Genomic DNA, 20,986 nt, shown 5'->3' with positions numbered 1-20,986 from the left:
TCAGCCGGACTAACGTCTTTCTAGAGGCCTTCTAGCGGAATATAGCGATATTTATGATGCATGAGATCGAATAGGAAGATATCAGATTTACTTCTTCTTGACGTCAATATGTTTCAGACTTGGCTTCGTTTTAATTATCAAGAGCCAGAAAATTTCAATTCACTAAGAAAATTCTTAGATAATTCGAAAAATTAAATTCGATATTAAAATTGAAAATACAAATCTGTAATTTCTGCATTCAGCGTAATGGAATATTCATTTTATCATTACGAATAATATTTTACGGGACAATAATTTTAAGTATATTTTACTTTCTCTATCTTACAATTAGATATAAAACTTTCTTTATTCCAAACCAGTCTTTCGAATGATAAATAAATTAATCAGAGCGGATAACTTTTCTCGTGTAGTTATATACTCGACCGATCTCCTTGCTCACTCTCCATTTCTTACTTCATGTTTTGTCAGTTTATTAATTTGCTAATCGAACCATATTAATTCATTGTGACAAGAAACTTAAGCTACCCTTCCCATGGATTATTGTTATTGTTGTCTGATCTAATTATAGAACATCCAAACTGATTATTCGAAAATTCTCGAAACTCTTACTACAAGAATAACACACTGGTTTATCGAACTCCGATTGTTTATAATTTCCATAAAAATGAACATATTGTAAAAAATTTTTTTAATCAAAAAAATGTCAAGCATTAAGAAACAGTACTAGTAAATGTGACATTATTAATAACAAAAGTTATAAGTAATGAAAGAAGCATTGGAAAAGCATTGGAAAAAAATTGATTACATTGAAAAAAATTTACTTGATTCTAATACATATGTCTTTGAATAGTGCTAAACATTTATTTATAGTAAACATTTACTTATAGTAAATAAACGTTTATTCAATAAAAAAATAATAGTTAAATCAAATTAATAGTTTTCGTGTCAAATAAATGTGTGTTTAGTAAACATTTACTCAGAACTATTAAAAAAATATTTATTAAATTAATTTTTATTTTTCTTTCTTTCAGTGTGTGTCATACCGGAAAAGTTTAAGGAAATTAATCTTCGTTATAAGAAAATTTCTTTCGAAAATCTAACGTTAGAAATGAGACCGAGAAAACACGCGGTAAACTAGAGTCATGTTTATAAACACGTCAAAAATACGTAAAAAATCATTACTGTCGATTATATTATTGAGACCATTACTGTCGATTGACTGTTTTCCGCTCGCGATTTCAAAAGGTGGAACCTTGATCGGAAATAACCGGTTGACATTGGTAGCCTGCTATGTTGAAAAGAAAATTTTTACATCGCTTGCAATGACTTCTCGGAGTCTTCTCAGAATCGCCGTCGCCGCCTCGTCTACTACGCTCTAGATATTGGCGACGGAGGCCGAATCATTACCACGATTTCCAGCGGCTAGAAAACAGCTTTGCATACAGATCGCCTGCTGCTTTCTATTAAAACGTGGGTGAGAGAGACGCTGCAAAAAACTGTGAGCGAATTAAAATTGCACGCGTTCTCGGAACTTCCGTAAATGCTCATATGATCATGTTTATCATCAATCCTGTCATACTGACTTTAATTACGCATTGATATGATGTACTCTTTAAAATATCGAATGATGTAACAAACTTAAGATTTTTTATGTATAACAAATTAGAATATTTGATGTATATACTTTATGTATATAAAATATATATATATATATAAAATAAATAATCATAAATTTTATAAGTATCGTAAAACATTTCCTTTCCCAAGCTACGAACGTGATTTCGAATTGAAAGGGTTAATCGCTTAGCGTGACAAGCCGCGAATGGCGACCTAGATCACTATAATCGCGCTTAGATTTGCATCAAAGAGTAATCTAACAGTATTCCAAGTTGTTGTTCTACGCCCGCTCTCAAATCGGAAATTCACACGAAGCAGAAAGAAAGAGGAAGAGAGATCGTTCGTCTTCCGCGTTCAAGATTTCCTAAAAGATTATTTCTACTCGCCGAGGCAAGTAATTGCAAATTACAAATATAAATACAAATGTGATGGCGAAGCGTGATGAATGCTTAAGAAACGTTAAATCTAAATAAATTATCTAAATATATGTTAATTAATACAAATAAAATTTAATTTTGTTTCAAGTTCACATATTCATAGATGCGTAGAAACGTATAATGACTAAAATGTCGGACAATTCCACATGTTAGTATATATTAAACGCGAGAGTGCATTGAAAAAAAAAATTATTAAATCCTAATACATATTTTTTTGAATACAAAGTAAATTTTTACTTACAGTAAATAAATATTTAATCAATAAAAAAATAATTTAATGAATGGTTTCTGTATCAAATAAAAATATATTTACATTTAGTAAATATTTATTTATTAAAATTTACTATTTTCTTTCAATGTATATTAGATGTTAAGCATGAAGAGAGTGCGCAAGTGTAAAAAAGAACGGGAAAAGAATGGGAATGTTAACGTATGCGAACCATTAGCCCGTAGATCCTCCAAGTGCGTCGGCTGGAACTGGGAGTGATGCTGCAGCTGGAAACCGTAGGCCGGAAGCCAGGGATTCGGTCCGTTCACCAGGTCCATGTCAACGACGGACTCGACGCAGTCCAGGGTCAAGGCCGGATCTTCCTCCTCCTCATCCGTGGTGGAGATGACCGCGGAGACGACGGCAACGTTCGTCGGCGCGAGTGTCGCCGTCGCGCTCGACTCGTTCCCGCTCATCGTCACACGACGATTCCTCGTCTCGTCGTCCACGATCGGCACCGACGATCGTTAACCGCTCCGACGAACTGTGAACCCCCTTCTTCCCGCCTCTCCTTCATATCCCTCTGCTACAAATGCAGCACCGGAAACCGCGCCGCTTCTTTCCGACAGGGGGTATGGCGAATCGACTGACCGACACCGTCAGATTCGACACAATTTCGGCTTGATCCAAATACGGATGTTGAACCCTCTTCCCTTCAATCTTACACGCACTGGGGACTGAAACGCAAATAGGAAGATTGGCTTAATCAAGAGACTAAGGCTATTTTTAGATTTTTCGGAAATATTGTGGGGAACATTGCCCATGCCATTATTTTATGATTCTTCAAGAAAGAATCTCGTACTAATTATATGGAAAATTGGGTTTACTATACTTAGAACTCGATGAGTTTATTTTTACATATCTATAATACAGCTTACAATGTGACGAACAAAAGATATCTGTTCATGGCCGGTTTTACATCTTAGACACATCATAGCTCAACAACTATCCATTACCGAGTCTATATCTTTATGTTTATAATCTTTGTGTACAAAAGTGCTTTCTCATGTTCATTTCTGCCAATGTAGACTATAATTTCACTGTAACTATAATCTCGATTTAACTTACTTTTTCATTATATTTCTTTTTCATTATATTTTAAGCTTCGTTATATTATAATCATTATAAGCTATATTTAAAAAATAATTCATTTCACCCAATTTTCTATATATAAATAATCAGCGCAAATTCTTTCTTCGAAAACATTCTCGGAATTTTTTGTCGCGATATTCTCGAATCAGTATGGCCGTTCAAGACTTCGCGATATCTTCTCGTTCGAATGCCTTGGCCTCTGAACTTTCGAGAGATTTAAGATGTCAGGATCTTTATAAGATCCGCCTAAAGAACGCCAAGACCTCCGCGACGTCTAAAAATGTTAAGACTTCTACCTTGACTTCCTTGAACCCCGAGGGGGCCCTCAAACTTTCTCCGATAGACTCGGATATGGACGAGAAGGAATTCGCAATGGAATCCGTTCGCGATTCATCCAACCGGGCAGGATCGCAAGTACTCGAGAGATGAAAGGGAGATACGTACCGCGATAGGGGCACGCCTTAACGAGAATGTGTACCCTGGGCGGGCGTTAAATATTGCCGCGAGTTGCAGATTTACATGACACGTCGGCGAAGGGGAATCTCCTCCATGCAGGTGGGAGTTACGTTTGTGTGTAATTGGATAAAGATCGGCTGAGGTCGTCGCCCTTACCTTCCCTTACCCCCCTCTTCCGTTACCCCTTTCCTCGCGATTCCACGGGCGGCAGAAATTTTATTACCGCCGTATTTCTTTCGGCGAGGCAGAACCGACCGGCTTAAGGCCGATGCAAACGATGCACTCTCGATCATCTTCCCCGATAAATCATCATAAACGAACACCGAGAAGACCTTGAAAAATATATGAGAAAGAATTGAGGCTGTTATAAACTACCGCTGAGAGTAGAAACTAAAACAAATTTAGGAAAACTGCTGATATATTTCCTTGCCTAAAGCCTCTTATCTACCATGCTGGAAATTCTCGTGGAAATTACTTCGAGATCTCGGACAGAGAAAGAATTACTAAATAACTTCTTACTACTTTGATTTCCGATGATGTTATTGACTAAATGAAGAATATGTATTTTAGAATATGTATTTTAGAACTATAATAGTTAGATAATAAACTATAATAGAACTATAAAAGTTTTGTAATATTATATATATTTATTTTATAGCGATGTTTGAATAAGTTTACCGCAACATTGAGAATAACTCGAGTGGAGTCAAAACGTATGTTTTGTCCTTTGTAATTATTATATGAATTTTATGATTTAAATTAAAGTTCTTTGCTGCATTATTGGCTCTTTGTCCTTCTTTTACTTATATTGTTTTATATTTAGAGCCTCATTATTATTTATTAATTTAATAAATAACATTGGAACAATTTGATTAAAGAACCAATTTGATCAATTCTTTTTTCATTTGAGATCTTGAAGATTTCTAGCATCATATAAATACAAATTAAGCTTAACCCTCCGACAACATAAATTTTAACTTTTCCATTTAATAATAAGGATCTTCAAGAAATACATTTTTTTTATTATTTTGGATTACATAAAAATCTGAAAAAATTTTGATATACTTGTTAAAATTTCAGCAAATAAATTTTTATTATCATGGAAGCTTGTATTTTATTTATTTTTTATGGATTTAAATTTATCTATCAAAATTCACAATCGAAATATTGATGGTACCTTTAAATTCTATTATAGTTAGCAGAATTAGCAATTAATAGTGAGCAATTAATATTAATGTGATGTCGGATGATATTTAATTTTCTGGGGTAAGGGTTTCATAATGATGCATCTGCAAAGTATAGGTAGAAAATTTCTCAGTCTCATCGCAGGAAATTGCTACTTGATACATGTGCACATAGCTACGACGATCATCGAGAGCGAGGTAAACAGTGCAAAGAAAATTCCTGTCGATCTGTCTCTCCGCTTCCTCCATCCAAGCAAGAAGCGCAACGAGGCGCGAGAAAGAGTGCGATCGCCAAGTGCACTCCCGATCAAGATAATCGCTATCGCCGTTCACACGGAACGCGCTCCAACAACGTCCTTGGAGAATTATTTCAAAAGCTTGGAAAGTATTCGCAAAGGAGAATCGGAAACCATTCGCCGATAAAGGAGCAAAGGACACATGACTCATTTTGCATATTATTAGAAAACTACGTCATTCCCTTTTTCAAGAATATTTCAAGCACAGCCAAGAACATCGCCAAATTTATCTTTCTTTATTTTCTTTTTCTTTCCATTTCCATCAATGTGGATTAACTTCAATTTAGATTCAATTTACTCCTCACCTTTTTCTAATGCTCGTTTCAATTAACATAGTTTAATTTTAATTTCAATTCATTCTTCTATCTTTTTCTAATTTTTAGAACTAGAAAAAAAATTAAAAGTAAATTGAATCGAAAGATTAAAGTTCTATATTGATAGAAACGGACGTAATTCTTAGAACTTAAAAAAAGATGAAGAATGAAGACTGAGACAATTGAAAAGTATAGGAACAGGATCTAATAGATTTCAATCTATTTAATCTATTCCGAAAAGACTTACTTTGATGCTTTGTTGATGTTACTTTTGATAACTTTGAAGATTCGAAAAAGAATTCGAATTTTCAAAATTAACTTTTGAAGTTTAATGTGCTTCGTAACAAAGCTTGCAAACCTTTTAAATTTCAAAGTTAACTTTGAAAATTCGAATTTTTTCAAAGCTTTAGATTTTGAAGTTGTCAAAAATAACAGATATCCTATCAGAAACCTTGTATTCTACAGGACGAAATGTTTTTTTCTGTTGGCCATGTTTTTCAATTGTGTTTCATGCTTAAACCAAGTTAAACCAAGATTAAAGTTAATCTCCATTGGTATAAACACTGAAAAAAAATGTTCTGCGGTTAAACCAAAAGAGTCCAAAAGAATAACAAGAATAACATTTTAATGAAAACAAACAAAATTTCTGGTTATTCGAGAACCAGAAATTCTATTCTCGATCTTACTAAAACGCCATTCTTGTTCGATTCTTTTAACGACTTAATCAAAGGAGCATTTTTTTCAGGGAGACATTACTGTTTACTATCGATCAACAGAGTTGAATTTAATCTTCTTTCAAGCGTCGCGATTGTTCTAATCAGTCACTTGCTCCAATCGTGCGTGTTATCGGAGCTTAGGAGATGCAGCGGAGCGTGAATATCGATCGAATATCGACCGTTCGCCACGGCGATATTGGCGATAGACCGCGTCAAAAAAATCGCGGCCACGAGACAGGCGACTCCAAATTGCATCGTGTTCTCTCTGTTGCACCTTACGCATCACCGTGTATTTACGGGTCTGGCTATACACGCGGACACTTTCACTTTACGTAACTTTATTCACGGCGACTAAGGGCGACGAACTTTGACTGCCTCGCACTGAAGTCCTTCTTGAATGTTCAAAAAAACTCCGATGTTAACGAAATCTCTCTTCTTTAAATCGAAATCCACAGAAATATACGAGGACGTTCTTAAAGTCTCTCAACGGTTTAGGATATATAAATTTTACAAGAGGCTTGAGAAAGAGAAACCTGAAAAATAAAAAATTCCGAGAATCAATAGCCCTGGTGTTTAAAAGACTTTAACGTATTCAAAGTCACGAAGACTCGAAAAATTCGAAAATAACAGGGAAACAATTCACAGGGATCCCAAAGACAACCCCGAGAAAAACAAAATGCTAGATAGAGAGAAAAATAGATAACTGTCATCGCGGAGAGAAAACGAGAGGTAGATAGGACGCGTAAACAGACAATCGTACAGTACGAGAAGAAGAGAGAGAGAAAGAGAGAGAGAGAGAGAGAGAGAATTAATATTAAGCGCTCTTAGATACAATCCTCTCAAGTGCACAACAATTTACAAAAAGATATAAAAAATAAGTGTGTATAAAGTAAAATGAGATTTTAACTTAATGTAAGCTACATTACAGTGTAAGTTGAGTGTGAATATGCATGATATAAAAGAGAGAGAGAGAGAGAGAGAGACGGAGGACGCTGAGCGCGTAGAGGATAGAGAGAGGGCATGCACCGCACTCAGCACTCCGGAATTCTGTCGGAGTCGGAGTGCGGCGGCGCAAAGAGTATCTACCTGTCAGCGTGCATTCCACGATCCCACGATCCGCATGTGTTGTCGGCTTGGCGTGCACGTTTCCGTTTCGCCGAGCGTAACTCTCCGTTGTTCACCGACACATCACGCACTCGCACCGCTCATACACTCATTTACGTTAGGGTGCAACACACACTTGCGGCACTCTCCAGCACTCTCCACTCGTCACAGTCACATACTCGACCCTTTGTCGCGCGTCGTCGCCCACGGCGAGCAACGTCAAAGCAATCTGAAGCAACCGGTGACGTGCCGTGGTTCGCGACGCGCGCGAATATGGCGCGCGCACACACTGATCACCGTCGATCCGCAACTTGGAAGTTGGATCGTACAAACTCGGAGCAAAACGCGAAACGAGAAACGTGGCTACGTGAGAATATTCTGAGAAGGATCTGATGAGGATCGCGCACTCGAACGCGATTTCTTTCTCTCGCGAAACGACCTCGCCACTTTACTTGTCCCGTATTTCGTTTTATATATCGCGTTGCCGCTTTTTGTTTTTGTTCCGCGACGCGAAATGACGGCGAACGTGCACGTACGCGCGTACAGTCACTCCAGACCGAACCAGAACGAGACACGACTACTCGGCTTTAAGCACCGCGGGGTAAATACTACTACAACGAAAACGCGCCGCTCCAGCCGCGGCACAGCCGTGCCGGCCAATCCCCACCCGAGCCGCGCTATCACGTGATAGGCAAGCGGCCAATCGCGCGCCGCGGAGTCCCTCAATGGCGACGTACGTGAAGCCATCTGTCGATTCGATCGGATTCGAGTGAATTCAGCTGCTCGGTTTCGATCGATCGGTCGGTCGTTCGATCGCGTTTGAAAATCAATCCTTCCTTTTAATTTCTCACGATTAATCACGATAAATAAACAAATGTATGGATACATGATTCTTTCAATATTCAAATATGATCTAGAAAATCCCAAAATATTTCAGTAAACACCAATAAATAGTAATATATAAAATTAATGTTATAATTTCACTCAACACCGTAACTGTTATATATATTGCTCTCTAAAATTTAAAGTGAATCTTACTTTGAAGAGTAAAATTTCATTCTTAAAAAAAAAAAAAATTGAAAATTGAGCCACTTTTTTTTTCACGACTACTTCAATTTTCACTTCTACCATTTCAATGTTATTTAATTTTAAACTTGGTTCAACTAACTCTTTATTTTTTATAATTCTAAGAAAAAATAAAGAACAAGTTAAACTGAGATTAAAGTTAATCTATATTGACAGAAATAAAAATAATTCACTTTTTGGAGTGAGAGTTCACTCCAAAGAATTAAAAAAAAAATACAACATGTATTATATTATATTAATATTATATTATATTAAATGTGAAATTGTAATATTGATATTATATTAGCTGGCATTTATATTTTACGTTTTACTGAGCGTTTTATTGGAATTTTTATTAACATTTGTATCACCTTCATACGCGATCTGCAGCCCGAGGTCGATTTCAAACAAATGCACACCACGCTTACGCGACTGGAATTGTTAACGAGCCGCTTTCATGTTGCTTCTAATGAGATTCAATGGCGCATTGGTATCCCACTGCCAGTTGTCTGAATGAATCATCCACTCGTTACATAATTATTTAGTTAACTCTTTAAATTGAACACGTTCCGGACTAATTAATTCTTAAAATAACATTTATTTTTGAAATAATCAATTTCTTGATGTTACTTACATTTGTGTCACGTTTTGAGGAGATGGTATATAGTACATTGATCGTTCACGATGCCCCGCGGCGTCAACTTAAAACGTAGAGAGAACTTGATTCCGCGTGACCGTGAATTTTTTTGATATTCGGTGTCGGTGACCTGGCTCAGAAAAAAAAATCAATCCCGTTATGCATTCGTGCCATTCACTTGAAACGCCATGATCATTCGAGCCGAATTTTGAAACTGTTGAAGTTATCGATTATTGAACTCTCTTGATGTTTTCATTGTTTACCTCGTCTCATCTTAAGACGTCAAACCATCTTAATAAAGTTCAATATTCAAGATTTGTTTGAGTCAACATCTGCGTAGAATTAATTTCTATTGGAGATATATTATACAAGTTGTTTTCTAACATACAGTATTGAAAATCTATAGTTTATGCTATCATACGCACAGATCATAAAATTTCAGTACCAGATCTAAATTATAAATTTACCAAGTATTAAAGAGTTTAAATAAAAAATGTGGGCCATGGAATAATTCCCTTCACTATGGAAGGCAGGTTTCCAGGACGGAGTCGAAATCTAAAAAAGTGAAATATTTTTTTATATTATTAATCTTTACAAGAAAGCTACTAACAACACTGAAACAATGTCATATTTTGAAACAAAAATATAATTTGAAATAATTCAAATAATAAAATAACAGATTTATTAAAAGAAAAGCTGCAAGATTTTCAAAATAACTTTAAAAATTAATTCATTTATTAATTAGAATAATTTTTTAAAATTCATTTTTATTTTAAATCACCCCGGCCTTTAAAAATCTATTATCTGTTACAACAGAAGAAAATGTTTCACTATACATTTTTTTTTACTAAAAATCTTTACTTGGTGTAATTTAGATATATCATAATATTTTATGCTTAAAATAAAAAAACTAATTCTACGTAGTTGACGTTAAAAAAACATATTAAATTTTATGTAACGCGATGTTTTATGAATAAAAACGAGAGACTCATGGAAATTCATAGAAATTTATTACAACGCGCATTGCACGTGATTGCTCTCATTTGCTGTAGAATATGTCCAAGCATTTGTGTTCTGCTCACATCCACTATCATACTTCTTATTTGATATCACTTTGTAAAAGAATTGGAAATAAAGTACAATTGCTGGCTGTAATGCTTCCTTTACTTAGAAAGGAGATAGGGGAACCATTAAGATTAGAAATTGGAAGCTGTAGAATATGTTGTGAATGCTTTTTCTTCGTAATAGATGCCGGATTTCTTAAGCAAGCAGAAAAATCAATAAACTTGCACCAAAGATTTTTGTAGGAAGTATCGCTTGAAGTTCGTTATATTGGACATCTTGAGAAGCGACATTTCTCACCTCGGTCTCTGAAAAATTTTTATTTACAATCACATGAAACCAGCAATAAATTTAGCCAAAGCACAATTTCGATTTAATTGTTTTACAAGATTTTTATTTCCGAAAATACGAAATCTCAAGATATCTATCCTAAATAGAAAAGAAAAGAAAAAAAATGTTGCTCTTCTCGTCTTGATGTGTCCTCACCGTATTCGTAATATTGCGACGGTTCCGTCGATTCTTCCTCGCACTTTTCGGTAGTCGATTTGATCCTCATATCTTCTTGTCTTTCACGTTCACCAGCCTCATCTCTGAGCGGCACGTAACCAGATCTCACAACACGATTCCTGGCGGCGTTCGCGACCTAAAAAACGTGACAAGAGTTTCGTTCTTCAACACTAACCATAATCGTAGACCTCCTTGAGTTCCTCGTTCACCGTTTCTTCCTCATCCTGTTCCGCGGTCTCTTCGTTGGCATCTTCGTCATCGAGCTTATCCTCCTCGTTCTGATTTTCTTCCTCTTCCTCTTCTTCTTCTTCTTCTTCATTCTCATCTTCGTCGTTCTTCACTGTCGAACGATAAAGTCTGCCCTCGTCGAGGTTATTTCGAGGCTGGTGATATCCTCGTGCGATGTTATAGTCATGGCTGCGATATACTTGCTTGGCCCTGCGCGGATGTTCGAGAAGACGGCGTTGCGGTGGCTGCATGAAACCCCCGTAAAAAAGGGGCTCTATATGTAATGCGCATCCGTGGATATCTTTCATAATTACGTCCGAAGCGGGCGATCTCGGAAAGTCCCAATAATCAAAACCGTCACCGGCAGTACGAATGCCCGATAGAATTAGAAGTACGGATAAAAGAGCGGATATAAACATAGCCTGAGTCTTATCATCATCGACCATTGCAACGCGAACATATACGCGATTAGATCAATTGCATGTAATCGAATACAATCGCTCGAAGTAATTTGGTTATAGACCTAACTTCGACACGAATAAAAATATATACTTGTATGAACCGTACAAATAACTAGGAATATTTTATTTCTTCTATAATAATTGTATCTTATAAAATATATTTTATAAATATAAAATATTTTATTTTTGTAATTATATAGAAAAACTATTTAAATTCGATGACAGAATTTTCTTAGATATAATAAAAGTAATAACTTTTAAATCAACATAAATATGGAGATACACACTGCGCGGAATGTACCTTCGACTCTAATATATATGTATTCATAGATATTTTTATCCATTGTTCTCAAATCTAAGCAAGATGATTCTCCAGATATGTTTTAGTCACAATGTCAGAGCGACACTGACTTAAATCTATATAATCCAGACTGGTGCAACCCACCACAGGACATCTGTGAATGCAAACGTAAACGCTATAGTAGCATATTCCAATATTTACATAGTGTGAAAAATATACCTAGTATTCTTGTTTTTTTGTAACATCGCGACAAGGCTTGCTTTATCGTATATGTGACCGCAGACTGCATTTCTCACAGGATCGGTCATTCTCATCTTCGAGATTGGATCGATCACATTTATTTCACTGCCTGTTAACCGTAAATCAGCGTCTATGTCATCCAGTGCGTTAGATTCATTGACTAAAAAATGTATGTTAATCTCAGAAAGAAATACATAAGGATGAAAAAACCTCAAGTGATTAGCACTAAAATTTTATAAACAACAGTGTCAGCATCCTTATATTATTATTGTATAGGTATTATATATAGAGCGATTAATTTTAATCTTAACAGGCAAATATTTCGTAAATATATAATGTAATTTAAAAAAAAAAATAATTCCAAATAAAAGTTAAAAGTGTGATAGAAAAGGATACATACAAATGATGTCCTCTTCTATACAACTTTTATTTAAAATGTTTTTTTTAACAAAGTTATATATTTTTTAAATATTTTTTGTTCATTAAGATTAAAATGAGTTATCTTGTATATGGTAAAAAAAGCTACACAATATCAATATAATGATACCGACATTGCTGTTAAATACAAAATTCCAGTGCTAAGATCTTTCATTTCAAACTTTACCTTGATACAAGCCTTTAAACTGACGATCATATTCCAACAGTCTGTTGTCTTGTAACGGATTAACTTGAATTTCAGATATAGCCTTCTTATATTCCTGTTATAAACAATAGCAAGTAATTATAAATTTTGAAAATCAAAATATAACTGATAATTTTTTTATTTGAAGCAAGATCGTTACTATTGTGATATTTTTTACATCTTCTTCTGAGTCGAACTCGGACATACATTCTAGGTGCTCTTTGATCTCATTCGCAGCCTTTATTCTCGCAGACTCCATACAATTGGCTATTAGGACTTCTCGTAACTGCTTCAATATATTTTGTTTCTCTTCTTCATTGTCTGAAAATATAAGATAAAATTTACACAACATATTTTATTTTCTTGCGAGAGAGAACAAAAAAAAATCACAATAAATAAAGCATGTTGTATCTCTAATTTTCTACATTTAAAATGAAACTCAAACACAAAAAAAAATAAAGAAAATTCGGAGGAGCATTTGGAAAATTCTGTTTTTAACCTCAACGAAACCTCGATATAGTATTTCACATTCCTCGTCGTTCTTACAAAATAATCATCAAGTTTCATCATCATCTTGAACAATACGCTAACATAAGAGATGAGCAAGAAAAACGCAAAAATGCGAAAAGAAGCACTTAAAAGATTCCGAACATATTTCTAACCTCGCTGAACCCTCACCATAGTATTTCATGATATTCCCCGCGGTTCTCAAGAAACAATCATCAAGTTCCTCTATCATTTGCGTGTTCTGTGTCATTTTCGTGCAATTTATCTATTCTGCTGACGATATCGATGCTGATATTATCGAATTCTGTGTCAATTTCTCACATTCAATCTGATCTTTAAATAGACTATCGAACTGACGCCATTTAATAAACATTTTTAAATATATATTTTGAGATCAAAACAAACACTTTAATGTTTGAAAGAAAAAATAAAGACTAAAAAATACAAAATATTTAGCCATAAAAAATTCATATTTTTTTATTCGTTTTTTGTTGTATCCTCTCAGTCGTATATAATGAGATTCTCGGACTTTATCTTACAGCCAATCAACAAGCTTGAAATTTGATGTACGATTGATACGACAAGAAATGAACAAATGTATATTAGCTTGAATATTTTGATTTCATGCGATAAATTTTGTATGACTGTATGAGACAAAAAATATGAATTTTTAGAGTCATTCTCGTCAGACTTGTTCGAGTCCCGATATTCCCGTTATGGAAATTTACTCAGAGTTGCCGGTCTATAAGAATATTTTATTTATGCCCGTCGAAAAGGCGCGCGAAAAAAGCAGGAAAGGGAGATTGGATTACTCCATTCGTCAATACGAAGGTGGACTACTGAATGTCTGGAAAAGTGAAAGTAGTTGGCCTTTTGTCTCTCGTTGTTATATTTCGAATTGAAACTGTATCAAATCGAACATGTCCGTCATGAGAAACGTTACGATTCTCTTTGTGCTCTCGGTAAGTAAAATCTATTATTTAATCGTTCCAAAAAAAGATTAAAACAAAGGACAAGAACGAGATTTAAACAGTAGTCGTGCAAATCAAATAAGAAATTGATCTAGATCTACAATATTTTACAAGATGATAATAACGAATAGATTTTGTTTGATATTTCTAATCTCTTTAAAATCTCTCACCATCATGACTTCTACACAGTATTTTTATTGCGGCGACATTAATTTTTCATCAAGTTTAATCTTCAGGGAAAAATTCGGCGAAAATAGCGCGGCGGAAAAATGACGGAGATTAATGAAATATTCCTTATATCTGCTCCATCGATATGAAATTGAATTTTTTCTAAAAATTGCGCCATAAACTTATTTCTCTTCTATTTTCGAATACGATCAACAGAATGCTACAACAAAAAATATTTGAAGCATTCTTTGCTTCATCATAAAATTCTTTCTTCTTATTGTCCAATCAAATGCTTGAAAGCATTTGTAGTGACTCGATCGCACTCTATCCCTCCCTACTTTTCCCAAAGTCGGGCTTTCCAGCACGACTTTCGGACGACTTAAATTATAGCGTAGTACAAGTCGATACATTCGCTAGCATTTTGTTGCATTCTGTTTCACATTCGTTTAGAGCGTCATTTGATCTCGCCATCCAACGCGAAGAGCCAACGAAATCGAGTACGTACTTCTAACCCTCAATGATTTAAATTCGTAAGCGAACAACTGCAATTACTTTTCATCGCTTTCCATTTACATACGAATAACACTGAAAAGTCTAAAATTATAAAGTTAATATAATATAATGCTCGGACATTTACATCACTATTTGCTTACTGAGAATTATCTCTCAATTTTTATGTAAATGGAAATAAGTAACTATAACATATGTTGTTCGATATCGCGAACTTTCTCTTGAATTAATCCAAGATATCTTAATTAAGGTACCTTTTCATGCATCGTTCGTCGTGTCACTCATTTTTAACGATGACAGTCATTAAAAACACGTGATTGAATGTTAGAATTTTTATTAGTGACAATTCGCTCACGTGATATTTCTGTCGTTTGAAAATGAACACTGAGCAATGCATAAAAAAGTTACCGTTTAATTGGAATCGAAGACATTATTTATCAATTCAATCTATGATTTGTTGGATTCATAATCAATTTAAAATAGCGACGCCAGAATCAAGTTTCCCGCCATAATGCATTACGTAAGTTTTTATCGCAATGATAATATACTTTCGACAATTATGACGATAATCCAGATCATTCTATATCTCAGTCTAATTCTTTTTTCTAAGAAGTACAGCCTTGTGCTTCGAATTGTACCACTTGTTATCACTCATAATTTAAGAATAATTAAGAATAATTATCGTGTGCAATTAAGATAATTATAGAACGCAATTTATTGTATTCATTAAGATTTTTCTTACATGCCTATTTAGATGCTAACGAGAGCCTGTTTTCTGGCGACAAGTAAGACTGTTTCAATCAATACAGTAAGAAACATCGCTGGAATGTCAAAGTTTGACTTACCAAATCGTTGGAAGGGCAATGAAAAATCCGTCTGGTAGTATAATATTTATTTTACAGATATATTAATTTTATATATTTTTACGTAGAATGATAAAAACTCATTATTATATTGGTTATGTTTTGTTTGGTTAGGGTTGAATATCTCCAACTTAGTCTGCAATACAAGCCACTGAACTTGGGCCAAGGTTTTCCTGATTATCATGCGCCGAAGAATTTGACAAATGCCCTGATTGCTGTCGCTAAAAGTGACAATCCACTTATGCAACAATATACGAGAGGATTTGTAAGTAATACATATTTTATTCATTAACTTTTGAATTATTTTGTATCTTATTATATATAATTTCTTTTTATCTTTCATTAATTTGATAACTTCATTTTTATGAAACATTAACATGGAGATAGACTGCAATTGTAATTGTTATCAGTAACTATCGATAATATTATCTATGTATGATAAAATAAATTTTACATCATTAATGTAAATGTAAATATTGCAGGGTCATCCAAGGCTAGTGAATGCTATTGCAAAATTTTACTCTAAATTTATCAGTCATGATTTGGATCCAAACAAGGAAGTATTGATTACTGCTGGTGCTTACGAAGCATTATATTCTAGTCTACAAGGTCATACTAATCCTGGAGATGAATGGATTATCATTGAACCTTTTTTTGATTGTTATGTACCTATGGTACAGTCTGCCGGAGGAATTCCCAAATACATAGCATTAAAACCAGTAAGAAGTTTAGATAATAAACGCAAGGAAGATTTTTCTTTATTATATTAAATATATAATGTTATGTACTTGTAGAAATGTACATCAAGCACAGTTACCTCTAGCGATTGGGTATTTGATAGGAAAGAAATGGAATGTCTTTTCAATAAGAAAACTAAAGGTATCATCATCAACAATCCACACAATCCTACAGGAAAAGTATTTACGCTGGATGAATTGCAATTTATTGCCGATCTCGCAAAAAAATGGAATATACTTGTTATTTCTGACGAGGTTTATGAGCATATGGTTTACGAACCGAAGAAGCATATAAGAATTGGTAAGGATTGCATTATAAAAATAGTCATATGATATAGTAATCTTAGAATGGCATTTAAAAAATTATTCTTTTAATCAGCGACATTGCCCGATATGTACAAACGCACAATCACGATTGGATCAGCAGGGAAAACGTTCAGCGTTACAGGTTGGAAAATAGGTTGGGCCTATGGACCAGCGAATTTGTTGTATAATCTGCAAGTGGTACATCAGAACTCCGTGTACGTTTGTAATACACCAATGCAGGTAATTAATTAAATACAATTTTTTTAATTCTATAATTTTTACTCTAATAAATTAATGAATTACTTTTATTTTAATTTTATTTTAATTGTAGGAAGCAATAGCTATCGGATTTGAATTGGAAATGGAACGCTTAGGGCAACCGGATTGTTACTTCCGCAGTCTGGCAATGGAATTATTACCAAAGCGCGATTATATGGCGAAATTTCTCCGAGAAGTTGGTATGATACCGACGATACCCGACGGTGGATATTTTATGCTTGTTAATTGGTCTGCATTGGAAAACAAAACGAAATTGCATGAGGAAACAGACGCGAATAAAGATTATAGGTTCACTAAGTGGATGACGAAGAATGTCGGTCTTCAAGGTATTCCTCCTACGGCATTTTATAGTCCTGAACATAAAACTTTAGCAGAGTACTATGTACGATATTGTTTTATAAAGGTAAGTGCGTGTGCTGTCGTAAAAGTAAATACAATAACTTTCATTAAGACAACAAATGACTTTGGCGTTTGTTAAACATCGATTATTACATTTTAACAGAAAGACGAAAATTTGAAAGCAGCCGCCAAAATCTTGAAGAAATGGGTATCCCAATAATTGAGACTAAGTACATATATAAATATGTGCTTGTGTATAATATGTATACTCAATGACTATTAAGTGCTTCGTGTACTGATTAATTTTTCGAGTATCTTTCATGCTATTCGAGCACATTGTGTGCACGGAAAGTGTAATTGATATAATTAGAAAAAATTTTTACAATTTGACTACGACTACTATTTTTATGTGTATTTAGCATCTTAAATTAAACAATGTTTCTCAATATTTTATATTTGTGATATTCAATTTACAAGCATATATAAATCTAAACATTGTAAATCTTTATACATTTTGATGCAGTATAAGATTCAATTAAGTGATCTTGAAGTATCTATCAATTACTGTCATAATTGATAACGATCGACCCAAATAAGCATTGTTGGAAAGTTAAATTATAGGTCGAAATCTCTTCGAAATCATTTCTTGACATCTTTTGAATCAGCTCCGAACGTTTTACCGCATCTACAAAGTAAAGACATTGTTGAAAAAAAAATATATTGTTTTCTTGTACTTAGATCCTTGGATTCTTGGATCCCTGAGTCATTCTCCTTCTGGACTCTCTCATTATTAGATTCCAACTCTTCATCTTTAGATTCTAAGTTTTTGAATCCTTAGATCTCCGGGTTGACTTATCCTCTCCTTTAATCCTCATGCATTTCACTCATAAATTTATGTCATATAACCTAATTAATTAGTTGTGCACTCAATTAATTAATTAATTAATTAAATTTACCTGAACATTGCTCCAGGAATATATCCACAATAATTCGGTATCATTCCGATGTTTTTATGGTAGATTTCAGTGGATTTTACAAGTAACGGAGGTTCCGGATAAATCGTCATTATTTTATATTTTATACTTTGTATATCTTTTTGACACTTTGCAAAACTGTATAATGCATCGTCATATGATGGAATAATCGATGTTTTGAAATAGCCGTGAGGAATATGAGTCGCGTATCCTTTGCGAAGTATATTTGACATAATAGATATATTTTTCTTTCAAAAATGTCACATTACAAAATTAAAAATATTTCTATTTTATAAAAATATAGAAATATATCAAACTTTATGAATTTTTTAAAGTATTTATGAGATTCATGAATTGTTTTAAATAAATGTAATATAAACTTATTAAACTATTGAAATTATTACTGACAATGAGACAAATATATACAATCTTACTGTTACTCACTTACTTTTCGCGTTTTTGCGGATAAAGGAACACCATTTGGGATTTTGTTTATCTGAAAATTTCATTTTATTTGATTGCTAATAATCGTATGAAAACTAAATTTTGAAGGAACGAAAATAAATTATTTAATGACAGAAGGCAAATTTTTAATTGATTTACAGAAACAATTGAAATGCTCTTTCTTAATATTAGTATTCCTATAATTATTATAGGAATACTAATTAATATTGGATATACAATTATTTTAATTGCCGTTTTGTAATAAATTTGATTGAACAAATTATAAAAAATTTATTTTAATGATGATAATAATTTTATATTTTATTTGTTTCGTAAATTTTATTCGATAATTTAATTCTATTTCTTTTCAATATTTAATTTAATTTTATAATTATTTATACAAATAGTACATAACTTAATAATTTTATATATAAAATGAAGACATATCATTTTTTGCATTTCTTGTCGGATGATAAATTATCATTCATCGTTGTTATATATTCAGGTCGCACAGTAAGCAAAGGTAATTTATATGTGGTTTTAACTAGCTGTAATAATAATTGAATTATTAGAAATTAAAGAGATATCGTTCTATCATTAACTTTCAAATTTTGACGATTCTTTAACTCTTTTTCTCACCAAACGTTCTTCCAAATTCCGGGGCTCGGCTCGACCACATTGCACATTGATCGTTCTCCTCAGCCGATCTAAAGCCGCCTTATGTTGCAATTGTTGTCGTTCGAAGTCTGCGAGACCTTCGGTCGCGTGCACCGCGTATCTTTGTCCCAGACTAATGTTCGATCTCGGTACGAAACCTACACAATGCCCAGTAATCGGTTAAATTTCAAGGAAAACTCGTTCCGCAGCGACGCAGACTCATGATTTTGAACATATATCGGAAGTTTGTACAGATAAGCATTACAAGGAATCGATAAGCACCCTTGTATCCTGGCAACATGGGATGAACGAAGAGAGGATCGGTTCTCTTGAAACGGGCATTGACCACATCAATGTCTCTCTTTGATGGTCGCTATACATGTTTGAAAATGGATAAAAAGTCATTTTTTAAATACGCGCCATAAAGAATTGAATTGAGATCTTAAAATTTTTTTTAATTTATACGTTTATTGTACTTCTTTATATTTATTTTCTGAATATTAAATGTTCTTTATTTTTAATCTGGCTCATCTAGTCCTATTTATTATATTGATTTATTCTCTGATTGAGCTGATCTATATTATTATTTTATATTTTTATATGTTTATCTTATATATATTTTCTCTTATATTATCTTATCTTTTATTTATTATGTTATCACCAAGTAAAGCACTGCATATCATTCACCTCGCAATTGGTAACTGCACGATCAGCTAGGATGAGTGTTTTCGCATGATTAATTGTAGGATCGAGCAATAGTTTATGCGTAGTTTTTGCATACGTTTCACCGTAATTGAATTGATACTGCGGACAATAACCGGAATATCTGAAAAGAATAACCGGACAATTTTCTTGAAATTTCCAAAGTACTCTACATTCGGCACCGTTTTTAATATAATAAATTATTGGATTATTAAACAAATCACTTATTAATTTTTAATTTAAAAATAAGACTGATTGGTTGTAAGACTTAATTTTCTACCCTGGAATAAAATGAGGATCTGCCGTTATTAAAAGATCCATTTCAGCAGTTATGTTATGAAAATTAAAATTTCTTCAAAAAATTGTCGAAAAAAAGCAAATTACAATTTTTATTTTGTATAAGAAACATTTTCTTAACCTGAATAATTTTTAAATACATGCTGCCAAACAATTGAAGTTCTAGTGACTTCACTCGTTATGAATTTTTTGCAGCGGTTTTCGTTGAATAAAAGAATTAATGCGGGTTGAGAGATAATCGACCGGTAAAAGGGGAGATAGGGATAACGAGAAGAGAGGAAAGAGAAAGAGAGAATATTTGTGCTAGAGTAGGGAGGACACGCCGTGCGTATACTTAAACAGGGGAAGGTGCGTGATTATAGTTTCGCTTTCCAGTTTTCACGGGACCACCGTGATGGTAAGATGTATCAATGAATGTTTCTGATATAAATCTTTAATTGCTTAGCATCCGATATTTGTGTGTGTAATTGAAAAAATGTATATATATATATATATATATATATATATATATATATATATATATAATAAAATAAGAAGTAAGTAAGTAAGTAGTTAGTTTAGTTTAGTAGTAATAAAAGTAAAAGTAAAAATAAAGTTAAGGTACGGTAAGGTAAACGTAAACTAA

The 20,986-nt window shown here is 33.5% G+C and overlaps 4 protein-coding genes across 4 annotated transcripts in view; 1 reads left to right on the top strand and 3 right to left on the bottom strand.

Annotated features, from left to right (window-relative positions):
• Positions 1 to 2,738, bottom strand: part of LOC105619161 — a 43,754-nt gene extending 41,016 nt beyond the window's left edge. Inside the window, 1 exon segment of the mRNA XM_012200691.1 lies at positions 2,495 to 2,738. Coding sequence (XP_012056081.1) covers positions 2,495 to 2,738 — 244 coding nt within the window.
• Positions 2,739 to 11,799: 9,061 nt separating this feature from the next.
• On the bottom strand, positions 11,800 to 13,364 carry LOC105619160 (E3 SUMO-protein ligase NSE2-like). The gene is made up of 5 exons (XM_012200690.1): positions 13,286 to 13,364; positions 12,768 to 12,928; positions 12,590 to 12,683; positions 11,965 to 12,145; positions 11,800 to 11,899 (listed from the first exon to the last, which is right to left on the bottom strand). Exons 1-5 carry the CDS (start codon positions 13,362 to 13,364, stop codon positions 11,800 to 11,802), a joined length of 615 nt encoding a protein of 204 aa, XP_012056080.1.
• A 679-nt stretch (positions 13,365 to 14,043) lies between these two features.
• Positions 14,044 to 17,507, top strand: LOC105618986 (kynurenine--oxoglutarate transaminase 3). Its single transcript, XM_012200516.1, has 8 exons — positions 14,044 to 14,076; positions 15,518 to 15,642; positions 15,741 to 15,891; positions 16,109 to 16,345; positions 16,421 to 16,664; positions 16,743 to 16,909; positions 17,001 to 17,351; positions 17,451 to 17,507. Exons 1-8 carry the CDS (start codon positions 14,044 to 14,046, stop codon positions 17,505 to 17,507), a joined length of 1,365 nt encoding a protein of 454 aa, XP_012055906.1.
• Positions 17,508 to 17,926: 419 nt separating this feature from the next.
• On the bottom strand, positions 17,927 to 20,385 carry LOC105619159 (UPF0605 protein CG18335-like). The gene is made up of 8 exons (XM_012200689.1): positions 20,345 to 20,385; positions 20,050 to 20,188; positions 19,645 to 19,735; positions 19,345 to 19,520; positions 19,163 to 19,253; positions 18,710 to 18,757; positions 18,244 to 18,472; positions 17,927 to 17,972 (listed from the first exon to the last, which is right to left on the bottom strand). Exons 1-8 carry the CDS (start codon positions 20,383 to 20,385, stop codon positions 17,927 to 17,929), a joined length of 861 nt encoding a protein of 286 aa, XP_012056079.1.
• Between the last annotated feature and the right edge of the window lie 601 nt (positions 20,386 to 20,986).

This window comes from Atta cephalotes, assembly GCF_000143395.1.
Source record: "Atta cephalotes unplaced genomic scaffold scaffold00019, whole genome shotgun sequence".
Classification (NCBI taxonomy): Eukaryota; Metazoa; Arthropoda; class Insecta; order Hymenoptera; family Formicidae; genus Atta; species Atta cephalotes.
This window is presented reverse-complemented; position numbering and strand designations above follow the sequence as displayed.